The 20,750-nt window shown below is 37.8% G+C and overlaps 1 protein-coding gene across 5 annotated transcripts in view; it reads left to right on the forward strand.

The window, feature by feature from the left end:
- The window catches only part of SEMA5A (semaphorin 5A), a 372,788-nt gene that overhangs the window by 231,234 nt on the left and 120,804 nt on the right, over positions 1-20,750 (forward strand). For all 5 annotated transcript variants that reach the window (XM_058824781.1, XM_058824771.1, XM_058824791.1 and 2 more), the window contains 3 exons: positions 3,900-3,998; positions 5,119-5,332; positions 18,402-18,687. In XM_058824781.1, coding sequence (XP_058680764.1) covers positions 3,900-3,998; positions 5,119-5,332; positions 18,402-18,687 — 599 coding nt within the window. The remainder of the gene's footprint in view (positions 1-3,899; positions 3,999-5,118; positions 5,333-18,401; positions 18,688-20,750) is intronic.

Genomic DNA, 20,750 nt, shown 5'->3' on the forward strand with positions numbered 1-20,750 from the left:
TACCCACCTGGAACTTCAACTGTCTTTTTGAAATTTCATGCCTCTTCTGATTTCACTGATGTGGTCAAGGTTAAAATGAAAGATAAATTTATGACCAGAGAAAAGATAAATTATGTTTGTCTTTTATTGCCTTATTTCCAAGACTAAAGCAAGGTCACTATACTCTCCGTAAAAGGAGATGCACACAGAGCCTTCCCTTGGAAAAACTGAGAATTTTCAGATCAGGAGGAATTCATTCCAGTCCTGCATTGTCCCTCTTCGTAGGAAATCTCTGCAAACACAATTCCAGTTACTGTTATCAGGAAAACTTGATTGCTTGCCTGTTGTATAAATAAATGCAGCCCAGATTGCAGAGTTGCTGAGGGTTGCATTTCTGTAACATTTCTCAGGTGAATTCAGATTTCAAGGCAGACACATGTTACTGTAGGAAGACACAGGAAAGACTGGAGTCAAAATGTTCAGGCCAGCCTAGACTGTGGCAAAGGAGAGATGAGGATTGCAGGGATGGCTGTGGATAGGTTTTTCATTGAGATCCTTATTTCTGTAGAAGCTCTGCTAACCACAGAGCAGCTTGAGGGCAGTAAGTTCAGGTGGCAAAACCTGAACTGATGGCTTGAAAGTCGCTTTAACTGATGGAGTGAATGCCCTGAAACCAGAAGGTGGCTTTGAACCCTGAAGCAACTCAAGCAGTTTTGAGATAATGGTCAGTGAAACACACTCGTTTTTTTGTTCTTGAGAAAGAAGCTGCACGGAATTTTTGCCTGGGGCTGTTATCAGTTGTTCTGAGGTTTATGCTTTAGAAGCCAAGGAGGGAAAAGAGCTGAAGGGGAAAATATACAGGGACATCTGTCACATTTGACAGTGTAATGCGCACTTGACTTTTGAAGGCTGATGTTTGTTATTCAGACTTCAGACATTTACCTACCAATTTAGGCTTTTGCCTAAAATAGCTAGTGGCTCCAAGAGTGAGCCATGCAAACTTATGTCCTTGTGGCCAGCATGCATTAGCATGTAGGAATCTAAAACACCAGACAAGATTAGGAGAATAAATTTGCCTATTCATACTGTCACTTGTGGTAGCGAATGTTAGAAAGAAAAAATATAAATGCACTTCTTGAGAAGGCCAAACCAATGTGAGGTTAAAAATAATAATGGTAATTGAAATTAAGTTCCATCTCTTGCTTATTTAAGATCCTAATGGCTGGGTGTGTAAGTATCTGAACTTTCAATAAAAGTATTTAAAAATTAAATGCAGGTATGTATAAAATGTTAACCTATACAATAAATATTGCTGTGAGAGGATAGTCATCTTGCAGTCAGATTGACCTTGGATTGTCAGGGTACTCTTAAGTAACTATAAGCAGCTTGCTTGGCTGCTGAATTGTTTCTAATAGTCATGTTTAGTTTCCAATATGCCGATACAAAAGTAGAAAGTACTTTCTAAATGTATTTCTTTATTTCAGATATATTTTTATAGGCAAATAGGAAAGTATATGACATAGATCTTGAGATGAACTGGAGAATAAGACTACATAAAAGATGGCTACCAAACCTAACACCACCCCTGACCTAAAATGTCCTTTGTTTTGAAGTCCTTTGCCACTTTTACAACATGCATCTCATTTTTGCATTGGTCAGAAGTGAACCACTACAGCCAAACTTTACTTCAGAGCTAGAAAAATATCTCTGAACAATTCAAATTACTAAATAGTGAAGTCCTTTTTCAGTATGTTTTTGGGTGATTATAGTTTTATTCACAACCAATTTTTTAACATTTTCTTTTGCATTAATGTGGATTTTTTTTTTCAAATTAGTAAAGTAGCCAATTAAAAAAAAGGTATAATTCCGATATAAAAAGATATAAAAAGGTATATTTTACACTGTGATCCCAACAAGAATTCCATATGAGATGTCTTATTTGCCTGGTTGCAGTATGGATTGTTGTCTAGTTGGCACAGGACTTGTAAACATTAAAGAAAGAATCTTGTGATTCCCAAGAATGTCAGAGTTTAAGAAATTAGCATTATTTTTGAACAAAATGAGTGGGTGATCAGTGTGCAAGTAATTTGGAAATGACACTATTTCAGGGAGATCTGGAACATGAAGAGGAGAGGTTGGATGGGTTGTAATGTCAGAACCCACTTATTTTTCCTACACGTGCATTCCATGCCTTGTTGCAAAGGGCAGAATGGAAATAGACTAATGAATAAATTACTGTTTTGTATTTTGTGAACCTCTTTGAGTGGCCTTCGAATGAAAAAACCAAAATACAATCCCTCAAAAAGTTACCTTCTAATTTTTGGTGTGTTTTTTTAGTGATGGAGTTAAAGCAGTCTGATAAGAAAACTGCCAAAACTACCAACACTGCCAAGCTGTGAAATAACTACTTTTTAATAGCTTGTTGCATTGCCCAACTCAGTTATATGGTTGTGTATTAGCTTCATTGTGGTTTAAAGAATATTAAGATGCCAGTTTTATAAAGTTCAATATAAAAACTTCATATTTTTTTTACCCAATAGGAATTAGCTCTTACTTCTAAGATATTTGTCCCTTTCCCATAAGGGCTCAAAGAGAAAAGTAGCTCATTTAAAAGCTACTTTTTCACAAGAAACTAATGCTAATGTGTGTTTGAAAAGGTTCTTTTTCCAAGAGGTAGTTTCTTCCCTGAGATTTTACAGGATTTTTTTTTTGAGTTTATTTTTAACTTGACTTTTATGAGGAAAGGTATAGAAGATAGATTGTAAAAGTTTTCTCAGAGACCTTTAAAATATTTTCCTCATCTTCTTTTGCAGTCTATTTTGTGCCTGTTCAATTTATTTAGGATTATATTTGTTGTCTTCCAGGATGAGAGTCTATTTTCAAGATAAACAAGCAATCCATTTAATAAAACTGGAGGCCAGATAATGGGACTTCTATGCTATTACTTTTGTATGGATTTACTTACATGATTTCACTTAATATCAGCTAGAATTGCATAACTGTATTTTCACAAGGTTTTTTTCAGACTTTTTATGAGACTATCTTGTGGTGAATGCTAGAGAGCATTCAAATGTAAGTTTCCAGGAAACTTTATTTTCTCCAAACATATTGTTGATCATTTTATTGGATACAGACACTGATGTTTTTCAAGAGAAGTGTTTACATTTTTTCTCCTACAGTTCTGGGAGATTTTTAGTATTTCAGGACAAAGCTTTCTGTTTGAATTAACAGTAGACATTGCTGTTGAGTTTTAGCTCCTGAAATGAGAGATGAACATCACAAAACCTTCATCCATCCTAATGGAGTAAAAAACATGTCAAATTATTCCTCAGACTGAGCATCTTTGTATTGTGGCAATGTAATTTTTTGAGAAACTTTGAACTTACAGGAAATGAGACACTTCTAATAAAGCAGGGTAAACTATGAAATTAGTGGTAACAAATCCACATCAGAACATATCAAGAATTTTATTTTTACTAGTTTTACTATAGTTTTGTTACTGAAAACCTGTTCTTGCCCCTGTTTTCCTCACAACTTCCTGTCTTGGCCTAATCTGTCTTTGAAGTCAACATTTGATCTCCTGAGACAGTACTGTATTATTTAAGTCAGCATTTATCAGATCATCTAGATGAACTATCAGTTCAAAATTTCTCTAAGTCTTTGAAATATATCCTGAGAGGAAATCTTCAGTACTAGAGGGGTTTATTTTTATCCTATTAAGAACTTTTCAGAAAGGTTGATAGATGCATGTGTGTGAATAAGAAATCTGTGCAAATTGTAATTGCTATCTCAGGTATGCTTAAGCCTTGTTTACCTAAATTTTTTTTTTGTGGATAAATAACCACGGAAAGCAAATTGTTATTAGTCTCCTCTGTACTCTGCAGTATCCCTGAATATATTCTTTGTTTTCTGTGTGGCAGGAGGAGTGCCAGAACTATATTCGAGTGCTTCTTGTTGGAGGCAACCATCTCTTTACCTGTGGAACCAACGCATTCACTCCAATCTGCACCAATCGCACAGTAAGAGTTAAAATGTTTTACCCCACAAGCTGGAATCCCTGCTCTGAGCAGATTAAAAGGCAGAGCATGTTGAGGCTGAGAGCTGGCTGTTTGGGTATTGATGGGTGAGCTGGTGTGTAAAAGGCTGATTTAGCTGGTGGTAAGCCAAATGGGAGAGCTAACCAATCTCTTTTTGCACTCTTTTCTCAGTTGTGGGAGGAATAGTAGCTCCTCCTACATGCCAATTTTTATAAACCTTATGTGTTTATAAGACTTCTGCCTCTGTCAGGTTTGATGGGCATCAATAGGTTTAGTTATCAGCTGTGGTTGGGTAGCTACATGCTGTGTATGTGTAGTTCTGGAGAAATGAGAGTACTTGTATTAGTGATTTCTGGCTGGTGAGAATGAGAAATCTTGACTGAGATCTGTCATTTCATGTTCAAAATAAGCCTAATTGTAGCATCAGTAATAGTCATAATAAGTATAAAAATGTCACTGTTTGGACTAGGCTGCCTATTTGTTTCAGGAGGGGAGAATCACTTAAATATAAAGAACAGCTGTATTACTAAAAAACTCATTGGCAGATTTATTATATTTAAACTCATTGCACACCTTTATTTTCAAATAGCATATTAACATCATGCTGTGGTTTATGGCTGAGAGTATTTGAGCTACTAAATCAGAGTTGGTTCTGCTGAGTTGGAGAGCTCCTTTTCTTACTCTCATTTTTCATGTGAGTTTTTTTTCCTAAAACATATTGATAAAATAATGGATTTTTTTGTAGTTGTCTGTTGTGGTGGATACTGTATTGATTCTGGCTATCAGGTTTGGGTTTATTTTTCATAATAACAGTCTTTGCAGAGGTAAGTAATTTTTGAGACCCTTCTAATAGAAAACATTTAGGCATGGTGGATAATGACTGACATGTATGCTTTACTTATCAAAATGGCAAAAGTGAGATCTGGCAGCACTACAATAAGACTTTCTAAAGCGACAATTTTAGATCGATGCAGAGGTTGGCTACACACAAAAATAAAGTAGATAACAGGTGTTTGTCATAGGATTTTGCTGAGATTGATGCAGTTTGGCTGAAATTATAATTTTCAGGTAATTTTAATCCCTTTTTCTAATTTTTTTACAGTTAAGCAACTTGACAGAGATACATGACCAAATCAGTGGCATGGCTCGTTGTCCCTACAGTCCCCAGCACAATTCCACTGCTCTACTCACTGCCAGTGGAGAATTATATGCTGCTACAGCCATGGACTTTCCAGGAAGGGATCCTGCTATTTATCGAAGTCTGGGGGCCCTTCCTCCTCTCCGAACTGCCCAGTACAACTCCAAGTGGCTGAACGGTGAGTGCTGATGGACCGTGAGACTCATCTTTTTAACTCATGTTCATCATAATCATGGTACTGAAATCCTATTCTGAGAATCTGAATATTTTTTGAGTATTGCTTATTTATTTTGCTTTTTTAATCTATTATTTTACTGGTATAAGTACTGTGGAATTTAGTTCATATAGCTGAAGCTTATAGTTGTGCCTTTAAATGCATGTCATTTTTGCAGGCACAGGGATGAGATGCACATACAGTGCTCGTACATGGTAATGCTGAGTCAGCTTTGAGCAGCAGCTTGCATTGAGCATTCTTTTCTGAGTCCCTCAAAAACCTAAGGCAGAAAATAAACAGTTTAGAATGGACTGAATTCTCCTGGCTTTCCCTGCAGGTCGCAGCCTTGACAAGCGGAAAAAGTTCAGACTTCAAGCTGCTTAGGTGGCAGACTGACATTTTTGATGTTTATTATAACTAAAGGATAGGGAATAGTTTACAAAACATACCATAAAATTGTGTTTAGCAGTCAATTTTGTTTCATGGATGTTAATCACATGATGAGGGTTTCCAGCTGGGAGAAGCTGCAAACAGGCAGGGATTCCCGAGATGTGACAGACCAAGATGCCACTTTGTTTATTACAAAGAAAGGAAACAGTTTCTTCTAAAATGAAAAATATTATTAAACATAAAGTGTGAAATTATGTATATTATAATTTGCCCATGCCCATTCCAGAAGAAAAAAATAAAAACCATAATGCATGCTATGTGACACAACAGTCACTATTCCTAGTACATTTCATGTTATGATGGGCTGAGTCTCATGTTGGAAATTAAATACAAATATAAATCATTCTAGCTTCAGAACATTTGGTCAGCTGCAAGTAACAGATTTTATTTTGAAAATATCTGTTCTCATGTAATGTGAATGCTGAATTGTGGTGGTTATACGACTGGTATATTTTATTTGAACAGTGAACCCATCAGAGGTAGCTCGCAGAAATTTGTGACCTTTTCTAAAGGCTGGATGATTTTAGAATGTTAATTATCAACAACAAAAAAAGTCCTAAATTGTATGCAACATAACAATTATGGCAGTGCAAAAGAAGTGAGGGGAAAAATGAAGTCATTGTATGTATATCCCTGGTCAGGCACCCTTTGTCCACTCAGCTTGGTATTGGAACTAATTGCTGTGCCACACCTGCGTGCTTTTGTCAGAGGGGAAAAAAGTCTTCACACAGAATTTGCAGCTTAACTGGATATTTTTATGCCAAAGGCATGCTAAAATTCCCTCTAGGTTTCTCTAATTAATCATATTCACTGTATTCACATTTTGTCTATTAAAAGCTTCAGATGTACTTATACATTCTCCGTTAGAGTTCATTCTTCTGACTCAAAACTGTTTATAATTAAGTTACCAGGAAACTGTAGCTTTTATCTTTGAGGAGGAAGAACAAGATGAGTTTTGTAATTGGAGCCAGATAAAGTAAGTCAAATAAAAGCCTGAAAGCAGCCCAGTCAACTGTATTAAAGGGAGGGGTTATTATTTTCTTGGGTAGCTAGGAGTGAGGGATTCATCTCCTTGACTTGGGGATTCATCTGCTTTTATGTCAATTTGTGTGCTTTTATGATTCAGTGCTAAGAAGCTGCATTAGTTTTTCCGTGCTTGGATTGAAGGGAAGATTTTGCTGCTTTCACCGAGAAAGCAACACAGATCGATAATCCTGCAAGAAAAGTAAGGCATCAACAGGAATGGAAGCTCCCTAGTCAATATCTGTTATGCATCCGTAGCTCACAGTTACTGTAATTCAGCCTCGTTTGAGGTGCTCATGTGCATGCATCTGTCAGTATTTCCAATTCTAAGTTTTCCTCGGAAGCACCCTGTTTTTTCTCACTTAGATTTTCTGTTCTGTGAATCATGTTGGACCAAATCAAATCATCTCTGGGGGGGGTGATGGCTGTACTCTGAAACACAGCTGATTATCTTATTCTGTGCTTTATTGCTATGCAGTAAAGACATTGTTGATTTTAGTGGCTAGCACAGCAAATTTGAGATCTTCAATCCCATCAGTCAGGCAAAAAGGACATGCCTATATGCTGAGGCAGTCTGCTCTTGTTGTTCACCGTACCTTTTGGTGAAGGATCTTGACTTGTGAAACTCTTAATCACAGGGGAAAACTTGTTCCTAATCTTGTCAGAAGGTCTGTAATTACAGGAACAATGATACACAGTGCTGGAGGAGAAAATGGAGTTGATGTGTCAGGTGGCTTGGGTGAGATCCTATATTACCATGATATGATTTCAGCCTCTGCAATCACAGATTTCACCAGTAAAATACATTTACGTTTTTGACTGAGTTTCCCATTTGTTCTGGTTTAGCCATATTCACGTATTGATTGTCGGATCCTGCCTTCTGCTGGGGGCTTGATAGGCCTGGAAGCAATGCACATCAGCCAAGTACATAAGTTAGCAGCTATTCACTGAGCATCATCATCATCAGCTGCTTAATATCAGAAGATTTTTGAGAAATCAGGGAACTTTCAGTTCTGAATTACCATTTTCTTGATGCACTCAAGACTCATCTGGAGGGGACAAAGATTTGGTTAGTTCAGTTAGAAGTATTAATTATTCAGCATATGTGTTAAATTAAGCTACAGAAGTATGCTGAGAGAACATAACTGAAGGGGAAAAGGTAAATTAATGTGAAGCACAAAGATTTTGAACAGGCACAAATCCAAAAAGTTAGATGGACAGCACAGCAACACTGCCAACATAAAAACCCTATTTCTGACTGGAGCTAGTTATTGTGGAGCCATCTTTGAGGCTCTGTGAACATACTGCTTGTTCACCTGCTAGACATGCTTCAGGATTTAACTCCCTGAATTTTGTCTGGTTTGAAAATTTTTATTGACAGAAATGACCGTTTACCAAATGTTACAGATATCTGCACACTTCCCTAAAGTTTTTCCTGTTTTGGAAAATTTTAGAGTGTGCATGGTCATGTTGTCTTCATTGATAAGGAAAGAAGCATCTGGTGGTACTTGTTGAACTTAGTCTCTTTTAAGATTTACAGTAGTAATTATTCAGCTCTTGAATATCTCTGAATAAGATCAACTGTTCATTTTTTTTTATTTATTTCAGAACTTCCCTCTGCTTCTAGGAAAAGAAATTGTTTTGCTTGATTTGAAATTGATAAACAGAAAATATGTTCTGTTTATCAGTGCTATTTCTGTCTTCCTGGTGCTCCTGTAGAGAACATCAGATGCAGCTGGCCCAAAGGCAGTGAGCAGTTTTTTGACCACAGTTGTAACCATGCAGAAATTCAGCTTGTCTCCGTGATGAGATGCCCCTGAAGCACCAGGCCACTGTAGTAGCACTCACCTTAGTTCAGCAGGGGTTGGGCTGCCACAAGGACTTTATCAAGTGGCAATGCAGGGAGAGACAGCCCCTGTGTGGTCCTCTTGCCAACCCTGTTGGCACTTTGCACCTAGGTCAGTGTTCTCAAAGGGAGCACGATCACCCAGAGGAGTCAAAGAGAGCTGCAAACCAGCTCTCTCCCCATCCAACAGCCCTGCTGGCTGCAGGATAGTAAGCCTGCCAATGTGAAATAGAGAACCAAACTCTCCTTCCCGTGATGTCAGATTTTGGCCATCACTTCTCCTATGTAAGGGAAAATGGAATGCCTGAAGTTACTCCCATGGATATGTATACATGCACAAACAGATGAAGGAAGTGGAAAGACTGCTTACCAGTAATTTATTCTGTAAGGTGTCCTGTTCTGCTGCCTACCCTCTCTCTCTGAATCCATGTTCAAGTGTTTGTGTGCTTCAGAGAAACAATTTGAGGTGATAGAGCACACACTGAGGGTTGTGTCTAAAGCAAACATCTCTCCCACTGATTTCTTCTCCTGAACAAAGGAGTCAGCAAGACCCTGAACTTCAGCCAGCTGCTCAGGTCAGTAAAGGGCAACATGTTGCTGGAATGTTTTAAAATTTCCCTTTTAGTGTTTCATAAGAAGAACAGTCTGCCTTACCAGTCTATTTTGGACATTATTAAATGATAAAAAAGAAATTGTTCTTTCATTAAGCTGCCATGCTGTCTGTTTCAGTGTCTTTAAGCTGTCAGTATAAAAATGTTTAAATAATATCTGGAGTTGATGTAGTATGCTTCTAATTAGACTTTACTGTAGAGTTGATCTGCAAAGTGCAGCAGGGGCAGAATTTGTCACAGTTTTCTCTAGAGAACAGAAGTAAATGTAATAGTTATATTTGCAGTCCACAGTTGCAGTGTGTCCAGATTGGCAATGAAAAGCCTTCAGTGTTTAAATTTAGAAACCTTTTCTGTAGTCCAACATTTACAGTTAGTAAAGGTATTTCTCCTTTCAATACACCTCTTTAAATCACTAAATGTTATCTGATACCTCAGTGTGAAAGTTGGCCTTAGTCTATAATGTCTGTTTGCTTCCCTCAGCCAATAAAAGGGCAAAACATTAAAAAAAAGAAAAGGAAATCCCTGTCTGTTTCATCATGCAAAGAAACATTACTACATTTGGTTTCATAATTTGTTAAATGCCTTTCCTTACAGTTGCATGGGTGTCCAATTATCTTGAAATTATTTCAGCTGTTTTCTTTACCCTCGACATGTAAGGGTAGATGCTATTGGAACATATTAAATAAATAAAACCAGTGTTCTAAATGTCACAACATTTCATCAGTGGGCAGATGATAGATAATTAAAATTTAATCCTGGATCAGATGTAGCAATAAAATAAAACAAAAATAAAATAAAATTGAAAAATAAAATAAAATAAAATAAAATAATCTCTTCCAAATGAGAAGCCTTTCCATCTGAGGAGATGAATGTTTGGATTGTTCTGCTTTACTGCTAGACATAATATTGCTATTTTTCCTTTTTCTGTCCTAAGCATTTGGTTATTAGATACTCTTAGTAAAGTGGTTCTTCTGAGATCACTTTCTTAAAAACACTAATAAAAAGATTATTCATCCAGAGCAGATATTTTTAATCTTCACAAGTAATAGTAAGAGTAAAATTTTTAAAAAGATGGTTTGGCTGGTGGGGTTTAATACAGCTCTGAATCAATGCCTATTATTGTTTGTTAACAGAATTTTATTATAACTTTTGCTACTAGTAGGATGTGTAGAGAGAATTTATGATCTAAGAATAAAAATTAATTCTTTCAATTTTGTTTTTAAGGATTAATGGAAATGGCTATAATAATTCCTTTCATTTTTCTGGGTTTTAATGAAAAGCCTTGTAATTACCTAGTGCAAGCTTTTCTTTATTATATGATATTTCATGTATCTCAAAACCAGAGTGTGCAATGTACTCTTTCAGATAAGAGTCCTGACTGAAAATATGCAAGGCATATTCTGCCAGTTTTGCTTATTTTGCAAGAAGATAAATAATTACATTTCTTTGGTTCTGCCACCCATAAGGTTTTTTTCTTTTGTGTATATCATCATTTTTGCCAGTATCCTAAAATAGGAGAGAAAATACCTGCTGGTTTTGAAACCTGTCCTTTGGCTTCTTCACTGGAGCAGTTACCAGAGGAAAAATTTGAGCAGTTAAGCTGTGTTTTTTATTTCAAATTCGTACATCTTCTCCTTGATGGCAGTGATAGTGTAGGAGAGCAGTAAGCTGGTGTGAGGTGGAGGTGCCTCCCCTACTTTCCTTTTTCCTGTGCCAGACTAAGTTATTACAAAACACCTTCAATTCCTTACCTGTTTGAAATGGTAGACAGCAATCACTACCCATGGAGTTAGGATATTTTTAGTTCTTTTCTACCCTAGGTAAACCAGCCAGGTCTACCTACCATTTATTAAAAACACGAGGGGGTTACTGAGGACAGAGCTTGTTCTTTTGTATCTCATCTAGCCTGCTTATGTCAGGTGCCAATCAGAGAGGCTGGATGAGGAAGGAGGACACTGCTGCAAGCAGATCATCTGTTCCCAGCTGCAGAGAGGCACAACAGGAGTGTGGCCCTCATTAATGCACACAGCTCTGATACGCAGTGACCCAGAGAGAATGAAGGAACTTAGGACTGAAATGCATCTCAGTCAGGGGAAGGTGGAAAATTTCAAATTTCAGGGAACATGAACACATGAAAACCAGCATTTATCAAAGAAAGGAGGGGACTGAAAGGTTACCTGAATATGAGGAATAATGTCTTTACTGTGCAAGTAACTGTGCACTGGAACACATGACCCAGAGAGGCTGTGGAGTTTCATTCACTGGGGATATTCAAGAACAGCCCAGACAGAATCCTGACCAATGTATTTTAGGATGACCTGACTTGAGCAGGGAGCCTGAGTGAGATGACCCTTCTAACCTGACTCATTCTCTGATTCTGTGTGATTCTGTGACAGGAATATTGGAGATAGAGATGGAATTTCAACAGCAGATGTACCAAGCCTTAAGGTGAAAGGGGAAGAGGATGATTATGAAATTGATTTCCTTTTTATTATGAGAAGAAAAAAGGAAAAAAAAGAAAAAGGAAAAGAGGAGCAGGTTGGAATGGGTTGATGCTGTCTGTATGCCAGGCACTCACCAACAAAGCCTCTCTGTCACTCCCCTCCACAGCTGCATGGGGGAGAGAAGATATAACAGAGGGTTCATGAGTTAAGGATGGGAAGAGATCACTCACCAAATATGATCATGAGCTAAACAGGCTCAAATTAGAGATATGAATTGAATTTATTGCTAACAAAATCAGAGCAGGATAATGAAAAGTAAAAGAAAACCTTAAAACCCTCCACCTTCCCCCGCATGCCTCTCTCCCTCCCAGCTCTACCTCCTACCCCAGTGGCACAGTGAGACAGGGAATGGGGGTTATGGCCAGTTCATCACCCATGGCTTCTCTCTTTGCTCAGGGAGAGGGCTCATTTCCCTGCTGCACCGTATCTCCCATGGGAGACAGTTCTCCATGAACTTCTCCAGTGTGAGTCCACCCCACAAGCAACAGTTCTCTCCAAACTGCTGCAGTTTTGGTCACTCTTCTACAAGGTGTGGTCCTTCAAGGACTGGCTGCTCCAGCAAGGGCCCCTCTTTCCATGGGCCTTCCATGGGGTCACAGCCTCCTCTCAGGTATCCACTTGCTCCAGCATGGGGCTCCTGCACAGGCTGCAGGTGGATTTCTGCACCCCCATGGAACTCCATGGGCTGCAGGGGCACAGCTGCTTCACCATGGTCTTCACCTCCAGCTGGAGGGGAATCTCAGCTCCGGCACCTGGAGCACCTCCTGCCCCTCCTTCTCCACCGACCTTGGTGTCCACAGGGCTGCTTCTCTCACATTCTTTGACTCCTCTCTTCTGTGGCCACAACTACAACTGCAATAACTATTCTTCCTTCTTAAATCTGTAATCACAGATGCATTACTACCATTTCTAATTGGCCCAGCCTTGGCCAGTGGCATGTCCATCTGTTGGAGCTGCCAGGGATTGGCAGAGCTGGACAGGGGAGAAGCTTCTGGCAGCTTCTCATGGAAGCCACCCCTGTAGCCCCCTCACCAAAGCTTGGCCATGCAAACCAAATGAACAAGTCTGCAGGGAAAGTCATTTACTTGTCTTCTTCCCTGAAAGACTAAAACAGAGAAAAGAAAAAAAATTGGCAGTGAAAATATTTGGAGGGAAATGGGTAAGCCATCATAATTGGGTTTTCTTTCCATTCCATGACAGCTGGTTGGCAAAATCTCCTTAAAGAACACTAGATTCCTCTGTGTCTGGGAATTCTGGATTCACTTTTAAGTAACCATCCAAACTTCCGTATCTTTTGATAGATCCCCAAATTTCTAGAGGTTTTGGGCAAATGAATGAAACCCCTATGTATTTTTCACACTTACCCCCCCCCCCCCCCCCTTACATACAAGGCTTTGCAAGGTGTCTATCCACTGAATATAGGTGACAAAATCCACTGAACTCCAGGTGTGACTTCAAGGACTTCAGTATTAGGTTAGAGTACAGAATGGCTGCTGTGACTAAGTTTGCCACTGGCAAATTTACATCAGCAAAATGATATAATAAATTGCAAAGTATTATGCGATGTAAGAACACTTTACCTTGAAAATGAAGGAGACTTATTTAAAATAAACAACAGGAAATAAAACAAGGGATTTTGTAATACCATATTTGAAAACAATTTTTCAGAAAATAAATAATTGCATTTCAGAATTTATTAGAGTACATCAGTAAAAAAGTAATAAGTGAGCATCCACTTTTATGATTATGTTGAATTGTATTATAAAATCTATCAGCAATATAAGAGAAGATTGGAAAAAAAATGTCTGGGATACCCAGTTTTAGTGTATTTTGCTGTCCTTGCTCTTCCATACCTATAAAATTTTCAATTTAGCAAAAGGAAAAGAATGTAAAAGAAATCATGGAGAGCTAAGGCATTGCAAAGGAAATAGTCCAAATAGATTGGTAGCCAGCTACTCTATGGCAGGTTGGCATTTTTAGCACGCATCACAGGTAATTGTGAAACAGAGGAAAAATAGCTATTAATAAACCATTCCCAGCAGTTTCATACAGAACTTAACATTTTACAGTTCAGCTCCTGAGGATGGATATAGCTGTGATGACCACAAGTTATGTATTACTTTTGGGACATATAATGGTGTAGGAAATTTTTACTCTGTCAATAAAATTTGTCCCTAAAACTTCATGAGCAGTGATGCCTTGATCAGCCTAATGGAAGGTCTGTACTTTTTTTCCCAACAGCTGCAAAGGGCCACAACTAAATGAATATACTTAATGAATATCCAGAGATGGCAGAATGCAACTGCTACTGGACTTTTTTGATTATGTTAATAAGATGAAAGGAAATAATAAAGACTGGCACATCTGAAGCTTAAATTCTTTCCATTGCTTTAAGTGTCCCTTTTGAAGAGCATTTCTAGCTGAAATGTGAAGTTTATTCAAAAATCCTCAAATGTGTCTTTCTAGAATTTAATGCTATTAAGCATTTGGCTGAATACAATTATTTGGAAGAAATGGGTCTTTAGAGATCAACAGTGTGGTGTGATTCATTGATGTAGTGAGGTCAGTGAACAAGTGAACAGGTTCCAGAGAGATGTCATTCAACATTAGAGCCGTATCTAGACTCCTAAGATCTTGAATATATTATGTATTCATATGTCTCTGTGTGTGTGTCTTATATTGTGTGCATATATACATATATAATATGATGTGTCTAAATCAGAAAAAAATAATATTTTAGCTTTCTTTTAACATTTCTGGGGTTAATTTCACTTTGGATTGGGTCTTCAAGTGCCTTGCACTTCAGATGTGAGTGGTCACATCTCGCAGGGACAGTCAGTGGAAGTCACAGCTCTTACTTGCTTAGAGTAGGCTTTGGACCTTCAAATCCTTAAGGTTAATTGCTGTTACCTCCTTAAGGAAAGTTAGACCATTTCCTGTCATTTGGTTAACTCTGGAAGCAGTAGCATCCACTAACTATGTAAATTAAGCCATGTTAGATTGCTTCAGAAGTGAAGTTATATGGATTGAAGAGCAGAAGTGTACTTTCTTGCTCCTAAGTTCAGACAACAAGAAGAGGCCAAGACTATCTCAGATGTTCTCAAGGAGCTCTTTTAATGCTCCTATTTCCCATTTCTATCCACAGAAAAATTCCTGTACAATTCCTCTTATTCTTTTACCCCTCAGACTATATCCACATCACTAAATAAAAAAGGCCAAGGAAATAAGCTTATGCATGACACCTTTGGCAGGTGGAAAGGGTGAGTAATCTAAAGGGAATCATTGTGTCTTCCTGTTAAGTGCTTTCACATTAAAAACAGAGACTGTGTTCCCCAGAAAATGTAGGTTTGTCTCCAACCTTCAGAAATGCAATCACATTATTTCTGATTGAAGCACTATCTTGGCTTCATATGGTTGAGTTGTGTTTTTTGCAGTAACTTAGAAGAGTCTGTGGGGAAGCATCCTTGTTGGGCAGTGCTCACACTGCTTTATGAAGAAAATGGTAGAAATTCCCAGGATTTGTGGTGAGTGAGCAAACTTCAGAAATAGCAGAGTGGTGTGTTTGCCCAGGGGCAGCACTAACTAGCCACCCAGCCTTTGGTGCTTGGACTTGTGCTCTGTGTAGCACTGCTCTGTGATGTACACTGGAGCTATGTTTTGGGTCACATTGACAGTCATTTTCTTGCTTTCCTGATTACACTGGTTCCATTTAATTTGGGAAAGTCTAGTCAGCCTGACATGTCCATAAATTGAATATATAAAAAACCCTCTAGAGGTCGTATACAATATTTGTGACATTATTACAGGTTGACATTCTCGTACGCAAGTACGTGCCACACACCAGAATCCTTGCACTTGCTGTGGTGATCTGATAAATCAGAAATGAGATGTGTTTGCCCTTCCAAGAGCTATTTGCAAAGTCAGCATGAAACAAGAGATTCACTTCATTTGCTGCATTAAAAACTTACATGGTAAAGCTTTCCATGTCAACAAATAGCAGTTCACAGCACAATAGTTGGACATATAAGAACTGATTTTTCCTAGCTGAGATGCTATTTTTCCTTTTGAAATTTTGAGGTGACCCTGTTCATTTTTCCTAAAGAGAGAGAATGAAATAAACAAAGTCTGACACGATAATCTTTCTGTATCCACTAAATTCCCTAAGGTAACTCTGAGATTATTACATTTAATGAAAATGAAAGAAGTTTTCACAAGTTTCAACAGCAGGTCACAATTTCATTGGTTCATAATCAATAAAGTAGAGATATTTGCAGTTGTATATATTGTTTTTCAGTTTTGAAACAATGAAATATGAGTACTAGGTATTTTTTATACATCTATTATGGTTATCAATGCAACTTCAAAATACTGTCTTTTGAAAGGTTGACATGGATTTTCAAGACCCCTGAGTACATTCTGAATGCATTTCATAATATTTTTACGCCTATAGTTTGTGAAGTTTGTTTTATTTTTGCAATTCATCATTCCTGATGCTGGAAGATTCCAATAGTGTTTTTTTTAACTCTTCAGTGAGATTCTGTGGTGCCAATGTAGATATCACTGGGCCTCCAGTGAGACATATCTTCAGGCCTGATGGCAAGGCAGGGCCTCCTTTTTTTAATGTTTGTACAAAATATTTTTTGTGGGTGGATCAAATTGATTTTGAGTATTTGCACAGTAGGTTTTTGAAGCTTTTGAGGCCTTTGAAGCAAAATTCCTATTGTAATGAAAGTTTTATGCAGATGCGGAATGAATATTTGAGGTTGTAGTAGGATTAACATTACTAATAGTTTAGTTCTTTGTATATTGCCAGTGTAATTTTATTTCTTATTATATAAGTCCTGTCCAACTGTTTTGCCTTTTTCATTCCTTTTTTTTAAAGAAACAAATGCACTGATAGTATGCAACTTAGGAAGGCTCAAGACACCAACATGTTCTTAAAATTGTTGGGTTGTGATCTGCCAGCAAAATACCTGTGCGGCTCTGAATGTGGAAAAAATGTGGTATGTTCCAGACTGCTCTCAAGGAAGCACTTCATAAAATAGAGGGTGAAAGTTACAGGGAGGAGTGAGAGCACTATTGGATCTGCTCAGCTTCGTACATCTGAGGCAGCTCATAATCACTGCTGCCAAAAACCTGCCCTGGGAACTCTCAGCACAGCAGATAGAGATGGAAGCAGCACAAGAGGCCACATTAGCTGGGATCTGGTCTGTCTTTGAAAAAGAGTTTTCTGACAGTTTGGACTGCTGTGAGGCAGTGCCAGCTTGCTTGCCTTTCTAGTGCCCCTCCAAAGTTCTGATAGGTTTGAGATATTCCTGTAAAATGCTTACAGTGAATTGCAGCAGCCTTTTTCTATACAATAGTGCTGTCAAAAAATTTTAATCTATTAATTTTATTTGAAATGCTTCCTCACAACAGATGTTTTTAAAACAGTTTTTAAATTGGTTTTTCCACTTCAGAATAAAATTTGGAAATGAGAAATAAAAGTTCCCTTGTTTTTCAGAGGTATCAGTGTTCTAAAATGGTTCCTTGCACAAGTGGGACTTTTCTTCACAAATCTATGTATCAAATTTATCTTCCCTTTAAGAACTTGTCAAGTTGTCAGCCTCTTCTAAGGTCATGGACTTTCCTCAGTTCTAGTAATCCTTACAGGAAATGGACCACATGTTTATTGTCTTTGGTATCCCACTGTTCCTTTATTTCTTTCCTTTCAAGAAGTATTGCCATCTGTTGCTTTACAGATTTTTTTTTTTACATATTCTCTAATTTCTCCTTCATCACCATCGAGTTTTTGATCGGTTTTTTTGAATAATTTTCAATAATTTTTTTAATAAGGAAAAAGAAATCTGTAATGCTCACAAAAGCATTAAGCCAGATAGGATTGAAATGCAGTTATCTTACCATCAAATATTCTTGTGTAGCTCTCTTTTCTTTTAATTACAGCCCCTGAGCACATTTTTACTCACCATCAATTACCACCCGTTATCCTGCTCATCTGGAGTAATGGCATGGTGGCAAAGCAGAAACAGAGTTAAAAGATAAAGCAATTACATAGTAAGAATTCACTGTGCCCTTATGTGAAGAGTGAAACCTCCGAGACACTTTTGATGGTGGAATACAGTGAGCTGAGCCAAGGTTGCCCAGCACAGTCTTGTTCTATAAACACCTAGAGCAAAACCTGTCAGCCACATGCCGTGGTTTGACCCCAGATGGCAGCTCAGCTGGTTTTTGTGCTGGTGGGGTGGTGTGAGAAGGAAAAGGCCTTGGTTCTGTGTAAGTGCTGCTCAACAATGACAAAAACATCCCTGAATTACCAGCGCTGTTTCCAGCATAAATCCGAAACACAGTGCCATGCTTGCTACTATGAAAAGAATTAAAAAATTTACCCAGCCAACCCCAGCACATCATGATCATGCATCTCATAATCCCAGCTGGACATGAGCTGGTCTATTCAGATGTCGTGGTGCCACATCCCTAAAGGATATTAAAAAATGTGTTTATCTAAATATAATGCTTGAAGATAAATCCAACTTCCATGTCAGTATGAGTGCATATATCACAAGAAGGCAATAAATGATCTTTCCTTCTGTTATTTTCAGAACCAAATTTTGTGTCATCTTATGATATTGGGAACTTTACTTACTTCTTCTTCCGGGAAAATGCAGTGGAACATGACTGTGGGAAAACAGTTTTCTCTCGTGCTGCTCGGGTGTGCAAAAATGATATTGGTGGCAAGTTTGTGCTGGAGGATACCTGGACTACCTTCATGAAAGCTCGTCTGAACTGCTCTCGCCCTGGAGAAATTCCATTTTACTACAATGAACTTCAGAGTACTTTCTTCCTGCCAGAACTGGACTTGATCTATGGCATTTTTACCACTAATGTGTAAGTAGACTGAGTGATATATTTTATTTTCTTGCTGTTTGTGATGCCAAAACCTAGAACTTCTGAGCTACTCTCTTCTGCATATGCCAAGTAAACATCATAAATTTAAACTGTTGTTTTGCCCAATCCACTCTTTTCTGTGAATAAGTATCAGTTCCAAATGTTTCCCACATTAATTGTTGAAAACATGAGAGAAGGAATAAATTCTAATTATTTCCTTAGTGCAGGGAGCCAGTTGTGTTTAAGACTATTCTGCCAATTTCTTCACTTATTGTTAGGAAGTAATTAACTTTTATTTTTACTATTGTAAGATGCAAATGCATTATGTATTGATAAAATAAATAATTTATCATTTCAATGTGACACAATCATGAATTTAGCATGATGGAATTTGGCCATGTTATAGAGAACTCATCTTACCTAAAACAGCACAAGAGGTGCTCTTAAGTATTTTAATATAGTTCTAACATGTCCTTATGTGAATTTGAAGGTCAAACCAAGAATTTAACATAATTTTAAGTGAACCTGTATATCAATAAGGTAAAATTAAGACAAAAAAGTACAATTTGGTCTTAGAAATTCAAACTTGTTAAATATAAAAAAGTTGGATGGGCATAGAAAAAAAGAGACATTTATCTCAGAAATATCCTTTTTAAATTTAAACATGATGACTGGTTTCAAATGCTGCTCAGTGAGAGCAGACTCTGTGTTATGGCTGTGCAGCCCAGTGTTCAGACCACTGGAATAATTTCTGATTTCGAGTTCTGATTCTCCAACCTTCTTGTACACAACCTGTCTTGCTGTGTAAATCAGTTTTGTCTAGATTTTAAAAGGTCCTTGGGCACTTAAAACATAGGTAAGGCACCCCTGAACACAGGGGTGCCTACCTTTCATAAATATCCATTAACCAGTTAGAAGCATTCACAAATTAATGCCAGCAAATTATAATCCCTATGCATTCTAGACAGTGAGCATGAATTTGAGCTCATTTTGGCATCTTCTAGACTGAGGCTCACCCCTGGGCTGGCAGCTCTGTTGTGAGCAAGACTAGTGATGAGATGGTTGCACCAGACTTTGGCAATTCCTAACTCATGACATTGGATGATGAGCTCAGCCTGTTTCTGCAATGGAATAATGTAGGGGATCTAAACACTGTTATGTAAAGAGAAGACCAGAGACTTTGAGATTACTGGGGATAAGAAAATTTGCTGTTGTTTCAACGGGTACTTTTAATCTTGTTGTTTTCCTGATTAGTTGATAAACTAAATGACAGGAATTTGTCAGATGTCATCCACATACACTCTTCAACCAGATCTTTCTTGAGAAGTCAAAGTAGCCTGGACATGTTCCTGCCATGAAAAGTCTGAGCAGAGGAATTCTGCTCTAGAAAATCCATGGGGCTTTGGCCATGGAAGAGGAATGATGTTCCTGATGCTTCCTGGCTCTCCTGAAAATGGACTTGCTATTGTTAAGACTACCTTTGCCTCATGAAAGTAGACAGTATTTTAAACCTTTTCTCTACTTACTTCTTCCCCTGTGGCCCAATGTTCTGACTGTCCAAGAGAGATGAACTGTCCAAAGAGGAACCAATTAATTATAAAGGTTTGAGAGTGAGGTTTTTCAGTTGCTCTGTTTAAATGCCGGCCATCAAATGTTGTAACTAAATTTTTAAGTGTTTTTGAAATATTTTAGAGCTAGGATTACTTCCCCATGACGACTTCTGTTCAAAGATAGTTTGTGGAACTCATATAATCCACCTTTCTGGCCTGCAAGTGACGGTGGAGAAACACAAGGGTTTCCTATGACGGAACAACATATTCCTTTCTTTTCATGAAACAGCATCAGATATAACTTAATGGCATTCATAATTCTTCAGTCTCAATATCTTCATAATTAAAATTAATTTATTGTACCTTAATGCTTTTTTAGTATATTTTAATATGCTTGTGGAGGGAAAAAATGGAAACATTTCTCTGACAGCCAAACACGCATCTTTTATACGTCGTTGACAATCAAGTCCACTATAGCCACTGCTTCATAAAAAGGTGATTTTGTTTCTTTCA

The sequence above is a fragment of the Ammospiza caudacuta genome, chromosome 1, assembly GCF_027887145.1.
Source record: "Ammospiza caudacuta isolate bAmmCau1 chromosome 1, bAmmCau1.pri, whole genome shotgun sequence".
In the NCBI taxonomy this organism is placed as follows: Eukaryota; Metazoa; Chordata; class Aves; order Passeriformes; family Passerellidae; genus Ammospiza; species Ammospiza caudacuta.